The sequence below is a fragment of the Triturus cristatus genome, chromosome 8 (assembly GCF_964204655.1).
Source record: "Triturus cristatus chromosome 8, aTriCri1.1, whole genome shotgun sequence".
Classification (NCBI taxonomy): domain Eukaryota; kingdom Metazoa; phylum Chordata; class Amphibia; order Caudata; family Salamandridae; genus Triturus; species Triturus cristatus.
This window is the reverse complement of record NC_140591.1, coordinates 355,585,071-355,600,606: the sequence shown is the minus strand read 5'-3', so window position 1 is coordinate 355,600,606 and position 15,536 is coordinate 355,585,071. Positions and strand designations below refer to the sequence as shown.

Below are 15,536 nucleotides of genomic sequence, written 5' to 3'. Positions count from 1 at the left end.
TGTAGGTTTGCAATCCTGGCAGGATTGGGATAGGCTATGGCTTTTGAGGTGTCTATGGTGGCACAGAGGTATTGTTTTGTGTGTGATGGTACCAGGTGGGACTTTTGGTGGTTCACAGTGAAACCTAGCTGGTGAAGTAGTTGGATTGTAGCGGCGGTGTGGTGCACACATTGGAGGTAGGACGTGGCTTTTATTAGCCAGTCGTCCTACCTCCAATGTGTGCACCACACCGCCGCTAAAATCCAACTACTTCACCAGCTAGGTTTCACGGTGAACCACCAAAAGCCCCACCTGGTACCATCACACACAAAACAATACCTCTGTGCTACCAGGAAGACCTGAATGTGCGGTCTTCTGAGGTGTGCCGCCACTACTGCTAGGCACTTGGTGAATACCCTTGGTGCTGTTGTGACCCCGAATGGGAGCACCTTGAACTGGTAGTGTACTTTCTGTGAGCATGGTGTACTGGGATGTGAAAGTATGCGTCTTTCAAGTCCAGTGTGGTGAGAAAGTCGTTGTGGGAGAGGAGTGGAAGAACCCGTTGAAGGGTTACCATGTGAAAATGGTCTGAATGTATGTAAGTGTTTAGAGGTCTGAGATCTAGAATAGGTCGTAGAGTCTCGTCTCTTTTTGGAATCAGAAAGTACAGGGAGTAGACCCCTAAATTTTGCTGATTGATGGGGACTTGCTCTTTGGCTTATTTTTGCAGGTGGGAGATTCATTCCTGTTTTAATAACGTGGCATGTTCTTGTGACATTGGGCGTTGCCTGGGTGGAATGTTTGGGGGGGTAGATGTTAATTCTAGGCAGTACCCTGGATGAATAATTTGGGTCACCCATCTGTCTGAGGTGATGGTCTCCCAGATGTGAACGAAATTTTGTATTCTGCCCCCGACCGGAGTGGAATGGTCTGGAGGGAGCGGGGGAAAGTCATTGGGTAGGCGGTGTGGCAGAGCGGGCGGTATTTGTCTTGCCTCTGCCTTTATTATTATTGCCTTTATAGCCGTCTCTTTGATAACCCCTTGTGAAGGTAGACTGAGGAGGGGATTTGTAGGAGGTGGATGTGCTATCTGAGGAGTAGTCTCTACCCGTGCCCCGAAAGGAAGAGCGGCAAAAGGAGCGCCTTGGAGTGTGTGACTGTAGGGCTCCCATGGATTTCGCCGTATCAGTGTCTTTCTTCATCTTCTCGAGGGCTTCATCAACTTTTGGACCAAATAAATGTTGTTGATCGAATGGGTGGTTCAATATGGAGGCTTGCACCTCAGGTTTAAAACCTGAAACTCTTAGCCAGGCGTGGCGACGGAGGAGGACACTGGTGTTTATGGCCCTGGAGGCTGTATCTGCCGCATCTAGGGCACATCGTATAGCGGTATTAGTTATAGTTTTTCCCTCTTGAATCAATTCATTAGCCCTATTTCTGTATTTTTCAGGGAGATGATGGTCTCGAACTCATCATAATGCGCTCTGTCGTATCTGGCCAATAGCGCTTGAGTGTTGGCGATACGCCATATGTTGGCGGCTTGTAACGCAGTACGCTTCCCTGACGCGTCTAGGAGCTTGGACTCTTTGTCAGGTGGTGGTGGCTTCGCCTGACGCCTGAGAATTTGAACCCTTCCTAGCTGTAGATACCACTAAGGAATCCAGTGGTGCAGGGCCTTCAATGTACGAAGGATCTGTGGGGGCGGCTTTATATTTTTTCTTTATACGTGGGTTTAGGACCCTAGCCCTGACTGGGTCTTTAAAAACCTCTGGTGCATGTTTGATTACTCCTTTTAGCATAGGTAGTATAGCAGTAGACCTTGTGCAGTATCGAAGGTGTCTAGGATAAAATCTTCCTCTACTGGGTCAGTATGTAGCTCTACCCCGTGATAATGTGCCGCCCTCTGTAGTAGGTGGTGAAAACCTAACGAGTCTTCTGGTGGGGATGGCCTAGATGGATAAAGGTCGTCCTGTGTGACATTTGGGATGTCCGGATTGTTTATAGTCATCCCATGGGTCTGAGGATCCAGTAGGGGTGGGGTCTTGTGGCACATCTGCTGGATCGTAGTAAGGGTCCCCTTGATCATCATGGTCTGGAGATAGGGTCGGAGAGCGATGAGGCAGGGGTGGAGAAGGTGGAGGTGGGGAAGGTGGACGGGGTGGAGGAGGTGGGGGAAGGCACTCTGAAAGGGGAGGTAGCAGTGTCCTTCCTCTTTGGAGGTGGAGGTGGAGCTGGTTTGTCCAAATGTCTCTTTTTTGAAGACAGTGTCAAATGTCCAGTTTTTGGATCCTTGGTAAGTGTCTTTTGCATAGGATCCGGTGTGAAAAATTCTTGCAACACTGGTTATCCGGTCGGCGCCGAGGTTTTCGGGGCCGACGTTTTTTTAGGCTTGTCTGTGCCGTGCTTTTTCGGGACTTCCGATTTTTTGTTCGGTGCCGAGAGAGGCTTCGGCACGGGAGTGTCGGCGCCGAGGGCCTTATGATGTTTGGTCGGCACCGAGAGGGCGGGTTTCGACACCGAGGGCTTTGGTGCTGAGCTCGGTGTGGAGGTGGAGGCCGATTTTTTCTTCGGTGCCGAAGGGTGTTTTTCGGCACCGCTGGTAGGCTGGCTCGAGCCGGAGCTGCCAGAAGACTTAGTAGGCTTCTTTACCGGGCCCGAACGTGGGGTGTTAGAAGCAGTGTCCTTGGTCTTGCCTAGGCGAAGGCGTGACCGAAGCCTTTCAGTGTATCGGCGCTGGTGTGGGAGGGGGTATAGTACTCACGACCCTCTGCGCCGGGGTGATGTCCTCCACATCTAAGTCGTTGGCCTCGGAAGCACTAACGAGGTCGTCGTCATCTTCTTCGATGTTCTGCTGTCCCAGAGCTTCGACGTCGTCCCCGAAGATGTCGACTGGAGCGGAGGTCGAGGAGTGCGCCATGTTGCGTCTGGCCCTTCGATCTCGAATAGTCTTTTTCGATCTAAAAGACTTGCAGGCGGGACAGTCTCAAGCCTCGTGTTCAGGGGAGAGGCAGAGGTTGCACACCTCATGAAGATCGGTGTGGGGGAATTTGGACCCACATAGAGGGCACTTCTTGAAGGGAGTTCTTTCCATCAGCCGAGACCGGAGCCGGGATAGGCCCGAAGGCCGCCGTCGACGACCGGAATCGAAGAAGTGTCGAAGAGAAGGTGATTAAGATGATTTATTATCTGAAGAATCTCGATGAGCGAGGATTTTGCGTCGATCGTTGAACTGGAAAAGTTCGGAACCGGAGCGCGAAGTATTTCATCCGAGCCCGATGGCGGAAAAAAACAATCTGAGGATGGAGCCGAAGCCCATGCGCAATACCAACCAAAGGAGGAGTCACCAACCTCGTGACTTCTAAAGACTTTCCAAGAGGAAAAACAAACTGCAAACATCCGGGCCCAACACCAGATGGCGATCTATCCACAGTGTATAATCTGCAGCTCATATGCCTCGAACACAGTGTTTTCTAAAAGTCTGAGGGTTAAACATATATACTAAGGTACCTCAAAAGTTCAATTAGTTTAGTTTGTGTACTACTAATAAATGATTCTATTTTAAAACATAGATTATGTGAGTGTCTGTGTAACGGTTTGTGTGTGTGAGTGGGTTGTGTGGCTGTATCGGTTAATATAAGTGCGTGTGTGAGTAGCTGTATGGGTGAGTAAGGGGCTGTGTGAGTAACTGTATAGGCGAGTGGGTGTGTGAGTGGCTGTATGGGTGAATAAGAGGGTGTGTGAGTTTTTGTGTAGGTGTATGAGTCTTCTATAGAGCCTCTCACATTCACTTACTCGCCCATACATTCACTTACTCGCCCATACATTCACTTACTCGCCCATACATTCTCTCACTCACCTATAAACCCTCTTACACATCCATTCATGCACACATACAGCACTCATATACACTCACTCACACATACAAACACTCATGCACCTGCTCACCCATTCAGTCATACATGCACCCAGTCATTCACTATTTACAGCCACTTACACTCACTCACCTTTACAGCTACTCTATCAGCGACTCACTCATACAGCCTCTGACACAGCCACTCACTCGCCTACTTCCTACTGAGGTTTAATGAGCATCAGGGCCAGAACGGCCCCAGGGACTGTATTTCCCCGTCCCAGCCACAACTTAATGGGGAGGATGTCTGTGCGGCCCCCCTTCACCACTCCAATTTTGCTCACGGGTGCCCCATCCCCTGGGCCCGGTCACAATTCAATGGGGTAGGGAACCACCTGGCACCCCTCCCCGGCAGTTTTTTGCCCCGGAACCAGCCACAACACCCTGGGTGACCACTGATGTCCCGCGATCCCAGCCAGCTCCCCGCCTCCTACGGAAGCGGACATTGCTCTTGCACACAGGGAGCTGCTAAAAATGCAGCTCCATGTGTGCGAGAGCAATCTTTTCATCTCTTTCTCTGACCGCATGTCTGTGGGCAGGGAAAGAGATGAAGACTTGGCTCCAGGAAGCGGGAGCGGTTTGACAGCTCCCGCTTGCTGGAAGCAGACTGTGCTTTTGGTTGGCGGGAGCTGTCAAAGCTCCTGCCAAGCGAAAGCAAACAGCTTTGTCCCGGGGTGGGCACCCCAGAAAGTAGCAAGAGTCGGCATTAAGGTATAGCAGTCCCCAGTGCCATTACTGGCTCCAGAAGAGGGGCTGTGCCGCCCCCTCCTTTGAATTTCCGCGGGGGGCATGCACTCCGCTCAATTTTAATTTATTTATAAATAGGGGACACTGGCCCACCCGGGGGCAACACTTAAAACAAGCTCGGGACACCACGCTTATTTTTTTATACATTTAATTCACAGCAATATTCATTAATTTAGTTGTGAATTAAAAAACAAAATTGCTTTTTTGGTCTGCTGGGGTCCATCTGGGACTCCAGGCCTAAGGCTAGGTGGTTAGTGTATTTGTACCCTGCTCCCTTTTCTTTCTGTCATGTGTTTTTTTTTGGGGGGGGGGGGGGGGATTTGACTGAAGCAGAGTACTAAGATGACTGCCAACACTACCTGGTTGAAGCTCTGCAGATCTCTGCACAAGCTCCTTATTATTCACAAAGGCTTTGCGACCCTAGATGCACACATTCTGATTCCTTTAAGATCAACAACAGATTTACACCAAATAAAAAAAATGCGAGATATGTGGTACAAGCTCTACCTTTCTCCCAAATTTGGTGTAATTTTGTGCAGCAGTTCGAGCTGCGGGCGTGTCTAAAGACTTTATGGGAATTAACATGGGATACACACTTTTTTTTAAAACTTTGCATGCACAACAAGAATGAGCAGGGCACATTTTTGGGAAGATTTGTCAGGCACCACCAATAAATAAATATATATATATATATATATATATATATATATATATATATATATATATAAAACGCCTGCTCACACACTTAAGAACAGACTACAGCACGTTCGGGGTTGCTCGTTTTGAGTGTTTATTTCAGCCACAGGTCAGGTAAATTCCGGAAACATTTGTCAGACACCACCAATATAAATATATATATAATGATCTTTGCAACAGACCTCATTACATTTGTTTTTTTAACTGTCACACAAAACCTCTATTGAAAAACATAGAATTTTAAATAAGTACCTGTTAAATCTTTAGCTAGATCTGGGTGGTTTACAAGGCAGTGGCTAGCAAACTTTACACATTCCAGACGAATGGGCACATGGATATCATTAAACCTGTTAAAAAAAATATATACTCTTTAGAATACAAGAAAAATATTAAGAATCTGCTGTAGGGTAAATCATTTTCCATTCTAAATTATAAAAAAGGAAAAAGATACCTACCTGTAAGTCCCAGTTCTACACTTAGCCTTCTTTAAAGCCAAACACCGTAAACATCCCTGCATGAGCACTACTGTCAGATTGTTGGTTGTTTCGAGCACAGCCAACACTCCCAAGCCTAAAACTTACCCTGTTCACTGGTTTTGTGGGCAAAGCAATGTGTCACTGCTCTGATGGAGATGCTCGGTTTTCCTCTCCTCACAGCCGGAGACAAGGGGGCAGTACAGGTGTGTGACCTGGCCAAAGCAGCTCCTGCTTGCAGCCCATCATCTATCAGCTGCATTGCTTTTCTGCTTATTGCGTCCCTTGCAGAAGGGTCGGAGTATGTTGACCACACAGTGCCGAGGCATGGAAGGAGGCCAAAAATTTAAGGCTATGAGAGACACCAGCTCTGGATACCAAGTCATGCAGCAGGAGCTGCGCCTACCACAGAGGAGACATCAGATAAATGAAATGATCGGCAGGACACAGAGCCAAGCCCACCAGTCACTAAGGAATAAGCTCAAGTTGGAAACACTAATCTACAAGTGACTGCTGTGAGAGCCTGTATGAAAAAAAGGAAACGGAGCGGTTTCCAATGATAATGTACTTCAGAAGAGGAAGGTTCAAAAAATATGAAAATAATAAAAATCTTATCTCGTCAACACTACTAAAAAAAAAAACGTGAAAAGTAATGGAAAAGAGAACCTGAGATCCACCATAAAAGATAAATCTCTTCAGGAAAAACAACTATGGTCATATACTAGACAAACTAAAGGAAGATGTAAGAAGAACTATCTTTGCTCAGCAAAGGTCAACGGTAGAGGCAGAAAACTAACTGAAATGGGCTATGTGCAGATCAAGGGCATGTTTGCAGGACTGCAGAAGAGAAGAGCAACAGAAAAAGCAGTCCTCCAGCTGCTGTTATAGGCAGATGATGCATAGACAGATCATCACCTCAGATAATTAGAAATGCAAATGAAATTACCAAAATGACATAGGTGCCATGGGAGGATCTATCCAGTCCAGAGTTTCTCTACTGCCTAAGACATGGATAGCATCTACACACAAGGAACAGCAGAAGGGTAATGGAGGTTTGACCATTGTTTTTAAAACATCATGAGCCATAGTAGTGCATAATCAAATAAACTTGTAGCAATTCTAAACGGAATGGTACTAGCCTACAAATTACTAGCGAAGCAAATAATACGGATTTCAAAAGAATCAAGAAGCACAACCAAATAAAGCGATGGTACTTGTTAGGGGCAACTTGGTCTAATGCATACGAAGATCCCGCTAATAAGCGTTTGGAAACATTGGGAATAGGAAAGAGAAAAAAAGGGTCATATTGAAACTGACTGAGTGCCCAAATCGTGAATTCACAGAAATGGCAAATTCATTAAGAAACAGGAGCAATTCAGCTGCTCTCACAAATCCAAAATCTCAAGAAGAAAACAGCAATATCAAGACCGATACAAGAAGGGGGAATCCAATTCCATTGATAGACCTCTCAAAAAAGGCAGGCAGTGAGACAGGGATAAAATAAGGATATTGAATCTGCTCTCCTCAAAAAAATATGTAATGCTAGTCTTGAGACAGAAAATAAAATATAGAACATAACCTACAGGAACATATCATGAAGGCAAACTGTGTTGGAACACGGTATATGAAACTCAAGAGGCTACAACTATAACAGACTTCTCACTAGATAATCTTGGTACGCCACTACAAGAGCATTAGTTATGATCACTATTGTATTGCAGGATCAGATGCAAGAGGATCATCAAGACCAGGTTCCTAAACACACATGAAACATTTGAATGCTACCTCGACCTTAAGTCAATCCTGATCCCTAGGGAAGGAGTATTCAAAAGTTGCATAATAAGTATCATTAGATCAAGATAAATTAGAAGACTGCTAAGATAGCTCAACTGTATAAAAGCTACTGAGGAGACAATCCAAATAAAAATAAAAAAAAGGGAGTGACAGCAGAAGCTCTCCACACCCTTGGAGCCAAATGCTAAAAAACATACGAAAAGGGGTTAGAAAAAACACAAATGGATCACAGAGATACTAAAAGCAAAATCTTGGAGAAAATAGATTCCCACCTAGGGGAATTAGATCTACAATTACTATAATTTTCTCAAAGGATAATGGAAGAGGAAGAAAAGCTAGACAAAATGGGGGAAAAATCTCATCCACTGGAATCCAACACAAGGAAAAAAAAGGAATTCCCGTAGATCAAATTTAAGGTTTCTTGGAATTCATGAAAGAATTGAACACAATTCAAGAATGGAATACATCCTGTCAAAACAGATAAAAGAGGCTCTATTCATAGATTTAGTTGTGTTCCTAGTGGATTTAAAACACAATCACCTCCAGTGCCGTTTGATAGCTCTGAATATGCACCTGATTTTTTTAATGTAAAAAATTAATCTTCTAAATATTGTAAGACACTGCAATGCAATTCTCAAGGGCAAAGAAGAGAAGACCAAAATGCCTTTAGCATGAATGTTGCAAGTTTGTTCAGTGATGCCAAAAACTTGTTCCTGTAGAAGCAGGCCCATTTGTTAGCTGAGTGCTCACCATTTTTTCTCATATGTAGTCCAGGATTTAGCAGTTATACCTAAGGGGAAAAAGAAAACAGGACCCTTGCAATACTTAGCGCTGAACAATGTACAGTTTTCTCACTGTTCCCTTATATGCAGACACTGACCTATACAGATTCTAGGTAACTAGAATAGCCTCCAACCTTCACAGCTAAAAAGCGCAGAAAATAAAAATGATTAGGGAGAGGATGGGATGTCTTCTAGGAGTTCACCTCACTATGTACTAATTGCTGGGTGGACCTCCAAAAGGATGGCCCTTAGGGTAGAATCTGGTTTTAAAGCATTTTTCTTTATCCTGTACACCCTATCTTCCCATGAGATAAATGGCATATTGTACAAGAATTCTGCGAAAATTCTAGCAACACTGAACTCTGATTACAGTTCATATGATTTCCTTCTTCAGTGAGGATAGTTGTACAGCCATTAGATAAATACAATTCAACCAACCAAGCACCTGAGAAACTTGGACGACTTGGGGATGGTTTCTGGATTTGCAGTCTAGGCAATGGTGCTGTGTAAACGTGTGGGCTAATCTCCAGGAAGCAGCCTGAAAATGTCAGCAATAGTATTATTACAAAGAGCTGTATTTACTGCTTTTTCTTTCAAATGAGAAACTGAGCTTTACCAAAAGGAACTGATTTGCATTTTGCTAGCGCAGTACAATATAAGACACAATCACACAATCTATGAGAAATGACTTAATTTTAGTATTGCCTGGACAGGACAAATGTACAAGCAGTGGGTGAAAAAGCCTCCTCCCATTATCCCAGTTTGAAGAGTACCAGAACTCTTTTCAATTAAGGTGGGGTGGGGTGGGGTGGGGGTGGAGGGGAGGGGGGGGGGGGGGGGGGGGGGAGACGAGTCTGGGGAAAAAACAGAGACGTACTTTGATTCATATATTCTTCGGAGACGACTTTATGCAGGAAAGTTGGGTGGGTTCTCAGAACAATTTTCTCTAATAAAATATGTGATAAGGCTCAGCAGAGTACAATGATCTAATTAGTTGAATGCGCAGAAATGATGACCACTAAGACAGCATTTTGCTAGTAAAGAAGTTGCACACTGGATCTCGCATGACTTTACTAACACTGAGGTAGCCTGGGGAATAGTCATTCCGACAAGGATGGCAGTTGGGGGGGAAGTAGGGAGGACTACTTTTCTAAGCAAAATAATCAAGTAGCTGATAAAGAAGAATTTAGGAAGGGGTTTTTCTATAAGCAGTAAGATACACAAAATCCATATTCATGAAAGAGCTTTAAGCTGGATTAACCTACTGTCGAGGTAGGGTAGTACTATTACCTCATTACATGCTATTAAGTCTATAGACTTCCTGAGACTCTAGCTGCAAAAGCTTTGGCATTAGAATGTGCATATTGAGCTAGTGAAGATGTCAGCTACTTTCAGAATATTCAATGCAACTGGTTGCAGATTCAAATGCCTTTCCTGTAAACATTCATAACAATCTCAGTTTCCACTGGTAGGTGAAACAGGCCAGTGAATCAACAATGACTAAGCCATTCAAACGGACTTAAATTCATACTGGTTCTATGTTACTTGGATTTAATGATCATTAGAATCAGATAAATTGATTGAAATACGTTCAGAAATTACTTCAACCATTTAATCAAGAGTTATCATAACAAAGCAAACACAGGTAAAGGGTGGCTAAAGTGAAAATCTTGACTAAAACCCTCTCTCCTGACCTGCTCAATGCCCAAACTTGCCGAGCAGGTCACTGAAGCTGGCCTCTGTGTCTTGGAAAGTGTGGTGCCCTGGCATGCAGCAGCAGTGGACTACTGGTTGAGTGGGGTGACAAGCTGGTACTCGCACTGCATTCTCCATACTAAAATGACAGGATCCCATCAGCAGAGCCGTTAGTGGCAGTGGGTATACTGGAACATTAGAAAGCCTACAAAGGTAAGAAGCAAAGTGTCAACATTAAATAGTGGTGTGAGTACAGGCGGGGGACTGAGCCAAGGGAACAGTATTTTTCACCTCCCTCAGAGAACGAATTGTGGCCCCCTGGTGTCCTTTCAAAACTGCACCCTGAAATCTGAGATCAGGTTCTCACATTTATTTCATAGCTGCCTTTCGTACACACTCTTGTTCTTTGGAGCAATGCTGCAGGGTCACTATGCAAATGAAGGTGCAAGGTCCAATTTAACTCTGTTGCGGATCTATACTCCCAACTCTTGTTTTAAAGTGTGGCACCATTCCAAAAAATAGAATTTCAACTTCTTCAGGCCTCATGTGAAGAAGTGTCAAGAAAAGTGCAGCCTACAAAGATCTTCCTAAAGGACTAAACATGGCCTGTGCTTTAGCCCATTACCGCTTCACACACTAATTTTAGAAAAATATGGACAGAGGGCATGGAAAACACACTGTAGGGCCTGGCAGGTAGGGTGATGGAGCCTTGAACAAAGACTTAAAACTTTTATTGGCAGTGACTGCTTGACAGTTATATGACTGAGTCCAAATGTGAACTGGAGGGGATGTCTTCCTTTTATTACTGTGCAATGAACACATTTGTCTAACTGGATTCAAGGATCAAGCTCTGTGACAATCTACGAAAGAGTGTCTAGTTTAATGTAGTGCATCAATTCATCTGAATCAATGGCTGTATTTCTGGAAAGAATTGAAATAAAAGGACCAAAATGTGATGATGGTGCAGCAGTCTATGAATTGGAGGAACAAGATACTGATGGCGATGCAGATGTGGTGTATAATGATGAGAAACAACTTGCTTCTGTTTTTTATTGGACACGAAGTCCAACATATTTGCCAGGAAGAAAGTCCTAATTGGAATAACTAGTGAAATGGTGTTTTCGTCAGCATAATGTGTGTGCCTGGAAGATAGAGAGAATAGTGGTGTCCAATATACAGTGAGATAAGACAGAGGCCGGCAAATATGGTGAGGTTTCAGGCTACAAGTTAAATTCTTCTAAAACACAGATTGTATGTACTAAGATGGCATGCCCAGGAGATGCATGGGTAACTGACGAAGCCAGCTACCTAGGTATTAAAGTTAGAATGTCCTTGCAGGATTTGATAGAAGTGAACTAGGGTAGTATTGTTTATGTGATCAAAAAGCAGCCTGATCGCTTAGAATGCTTGCATCTTACAATGATGGGAAGATGTAATGTGCTTAAGATGATTATCCTTCCTAGAGTTATGCATTACTTTAGGGCGGTACCGCTGGAATTAACTAAAATACAACTTCAGAGAGTCCAATCTGTCTGTGATAGGTTTATATGGGAACAAAGGAAAGCGAGACGGGTGTTTAAAGATATGATGTTACCATATGATCGGGGGGTTGGGGGGGGGGGGTGGGTGCGGGGAGTTCCTAAATTAACTTTTTATTATTATTATGTATACTCCAAAATATACAGATATTGTTGACAGGGGAAGATGTGCTGATAGTGGAATCACCGTCAATATATCAGATGCTGTTAGGGACAGAAGCTAGAAACTCCATAGTCAAGTTTTATGAACCACGTTACTTAAAAAAAAAACTCGAATTAAGGCAGTGCTCAAGGTGTGGAAAGTGGTACGAAAAATGTTAGACATCTCACAACTTAGTTATTATACGCCGTTAAAGGCGTCAGCTATTTTCCCCGCTAGATTTTAGGATGCAGAGCTGGAGGGCTAAAGGGATTAGACAATTAGGAGATCTTTACGAGGGGGGGGGGGGGGGGGGGTATTAGATTCATTTTTAGGGTTAGTGGATACATATGGACATCAACAAAAGGAATTTTTTTAATATTTGCAAGTTCGGGATTTCTTATTTAAACATCACACGGGGGAGAGAATAACTACGTCTCGATGGTTGAGGCAATAAGAAGAAGGGCAAGGCTAGGGGTATTGTTCGCTATATTAATTGAGACACAACCAGATGATATGGCTGCACAAACTATTAAATGGAGTGAACAGTTGGGTCAGGAAGGCGAGTATCTGCAGCAATCAATCGATACGGCAGGGAAGATTTTGTTATCAGCAAACTTGAAAGCCCAACATTATAAGACGATTTTTGATTTGTGTCATACACCAGAGAGGATGTAAAGTGGGGGGGCTCCAATGAAGGGAAGTGTTTTAGATGTAGTATGGAAAGAGCCGGCATTGTGCATGTGTTTTGCGACTACATCATGCTTCAGCAATTAAGGCTGCAAATAGACCAGTTCCTGTCGGAAATGTTAGGGCTCCAAATTCATATGACAAGGGATGTAATGCTGTTGGGGATAATCTTCAAATTGGTCAACCGGCATATAAACGTAGATATATTATATTCATTGCAGCCGCGGTGGTACGGCTATTTATTGCTTCAGTTTGGTTATAGCGGGACGCCCCAACTTTTGAGATGTGGCGGGCTAAATTTTATTATATTTTTAATTTGGAATATAGTCTTTACTGCCTTAAGTCAATGAATCAGAAAAAATTGGGTATGCAGATTTGGGGCCCAATGATAGAACATATAAATTAAATGTATGATCTAGGCAGAATGTCTTTTATATTTTATTTTCTGTTTTTATGTTATTTTGAGAAATATGTTTGTCATGACCATAAACAATCATGTATTTAAATATGTTTTGTTATAAGCTATGGATTTTACACAAAAAAAAAGAAGATAAGAGAGAGGGTTACAGGAGGACGATGGAGTGCTGATCTGTTACTTTCTACCAAGCTACCAATTCTACTGCTTTTGTGTTTTGCTTGGGCCACTGTATGAGGTATTTGAATAAGGACAAAGAGTGACTTTATATTAGAAAAGTCAAAGCGTTTCTGGGTTGTGCCAGACTGGTGGGACAGAGGAATAAACACAGCATTTTGCTGGAAAGCAGTCCTGTGTTTTTTATGGTCTATACAATGATGTAAAGGTAAACTTATGTTCTCCTTAGGTTTGGGCTGGTGGTTCCTGAGTTGGCATTTCACATGAATTACCTATGCATATGTTCTATGGGAGGATTCTGTCAGGGGCGGAAGATCTATGTGAGAACACAGTCGTAGACAAATCTATTTAAGGCTTTCCAAAATTATTCTGCTAAGAGAATCTACCTCCTGTTTCTGTACTCTCAGCAAGTGAGGTAGTGAGATAGCTAGATTTGTGGCAAAATGCTCTAGGGATTTGTGCCCAAGCTCAGCACAGTGCCCAATAAAACTTGTGCAGATCTTGCATTCCCCCCTCAAGACTACCCCAAACCCCTTAAGATTTCAATTGATATTGAGAAGGCCTTCCATTCCTTGCAATGGTATTTTTGCTATGTTGTTATGGCGAGCATGGGGCTAGGCAGTGAGTTCTTTAAATGGATTCCGTTACTAAATACTGCCCCAACAACATGTATAAAGACTGATAGTGTCATTTGGGACAGATGTATGGTTGCGAGAAGGCGGCAGGCTTTCCCACTCTCACCAGGGTTATTCGCAATAGCTGTTGAACCACTTGCCCCGATGCACGGACATAGAACCTGCTATCGAGGGCTGTTGAAAGATGGCTCATCATTATGCATCTCTTAATAGGAGGATGATATATTATATATATATATGCAGAATGAGCTGAGATGCACCTGGTGCCTTTGAGGCGTTTGAGTGCTTCGGACAAATCTCAGGCTTACGTGTGAACTGGGACAAGTCGAATGCTTACCCACTGCATGCTTTTGCAACAGTGCTGAAACTAAAGCTCTCCTCAGATGAGGGTGGAAAGCCAATCCCTGACATGGAGCTATATTATCTTGTTGCACGACTGAAATGGGCAGCCTGCTGGAGAGATGTGCACTGGGGTGGTATGGCTGCTGGGGTATGATTTGTGCCCACTGGGGATGCACTGTTGACTTTTCAACTAAACCCTTATTGCCCAATGAAGCAGCGCTCTGCTGGGCTTTTAAAACCCTCCAGTATGCATGGTTCAGGGCCTTTGAAAGGACATACTCGACTCCATTATACAAAAGATCTACCAATAATAATGCTTCTGCACGAGGGCAATTGGTGTGGATTGGATAAATTGGAGAGGAAGGATAGGGCCACGGTTGGGGAGTGGTTTAAAAATGGTAATTTAAGAGATTTTCATGATTTGGATGATAATTACAAGCTCCCTGCATAGCATTTTCTATTATATAGGGCGGTAGGAGCCGCAATACTGAGTAAATATGGAGCTTTAAAGGAAATCTGTACTATTGATGGCAGTTACAGCGATGGCCCCATTATCAAGGCGCTCCTAGCCCAAACTAACTGAGGTGCATGGATTGTGAGCACACTGGGCTGCTGATATGGGACCTGCACACTGCGATAGTGATTGGGATAATTTCCTTAAATGCACTCCTCACAGCTTCCGGAAGGCTTGGGTCAAATTTGCCCAGAACTACTATCTTCACCTCTAAAGGAAATAACCTTATGTTTCCTGGGGCACATGCGGTTTGCCCACGTTGCCATTTAGAGGGGGCTGATTTCTACCATTGGGTGGAAGATTGTCCTCTTCTATCAGCTACTGGGATAATGTGCTGTTTTTGATTAATGAATACATGTTAAGAAATATTCATCAAAACTCCGACAGTGTGCCTGCTAGAGCTTTTTCCAAGACCTAAATCTAATGTTATTACTTAGCCCTTATACTATCTCACAGTCAAAGTTCTTTGTTCTTGAGATTCACAATCGGACTTGCCCTGTGGGGATGGAGGCAGGAGTTACTCAAATGGGTGGAGTGCGAAGGGGCATCACTGAAAATGGAAGCAAAAAGGGGCTGCAAATTTGTGAGCGTGAGCAGGCTTGGGAAGCTATCATGAAGGATTGTCCCCAATGGATTAAGCTGGATACTTTGTATCCTGGATGGGGATAAATCGGGGGGTTTGATAGCATTATATATCCCATGATATAGCAAATAGAATGAGCCCACATACTTCTGCAGTGTGGACATCCAGGAGGGGCCCTGCCTCCTTTGTTTTCCCCACCAGCTATAGTACCATTGTGATTGTGTAGCTGCATTAGTATGTTGAAGATTGCATTAATCTCTTAGCATGAGCGGAAAGCCATTTTGTACTTGGCAGCCATTTTAGTTAGCTATGTGCTGGACATTTGCTGTTTCCCTCTCTCAGAGTCTTGCACATGAGCAGATGTGCTTAGCTAGTAGAGTGCACCTGTTCCTAGTATAGAACTGTCAGGCTGTTCTAACTGATGTCA

At 43.9% G+C, this 15,536-nt stretch overlaps 1 protein-coding gene across 2 annotated transcripts in view; it reads right to left on the bottom strand.

Annotated features, from left to right (window-relative positions):
- The window catches only part of PDS5B (PDS5 cohesin associated factor B), an 802,561-nt gene that overhangs the window by 598,067 nt on the left and 188,958 nt on the right, over positions 1 to 15,536 (bottom strand). For both annotated transcript variants that reach the window (XM_085621687.1, XM_085621686.1), the window contains exon 10: positions 5,585 to 5,679. In XM_085621687.1, the coding sequence (XP_085477813.1) occupies positions 5,585 to 5,679 (95 nt within the window). The remainder of the gene's footprint in view (positions 1 to 5,584; positions 5,680 to 15,536) is intronic.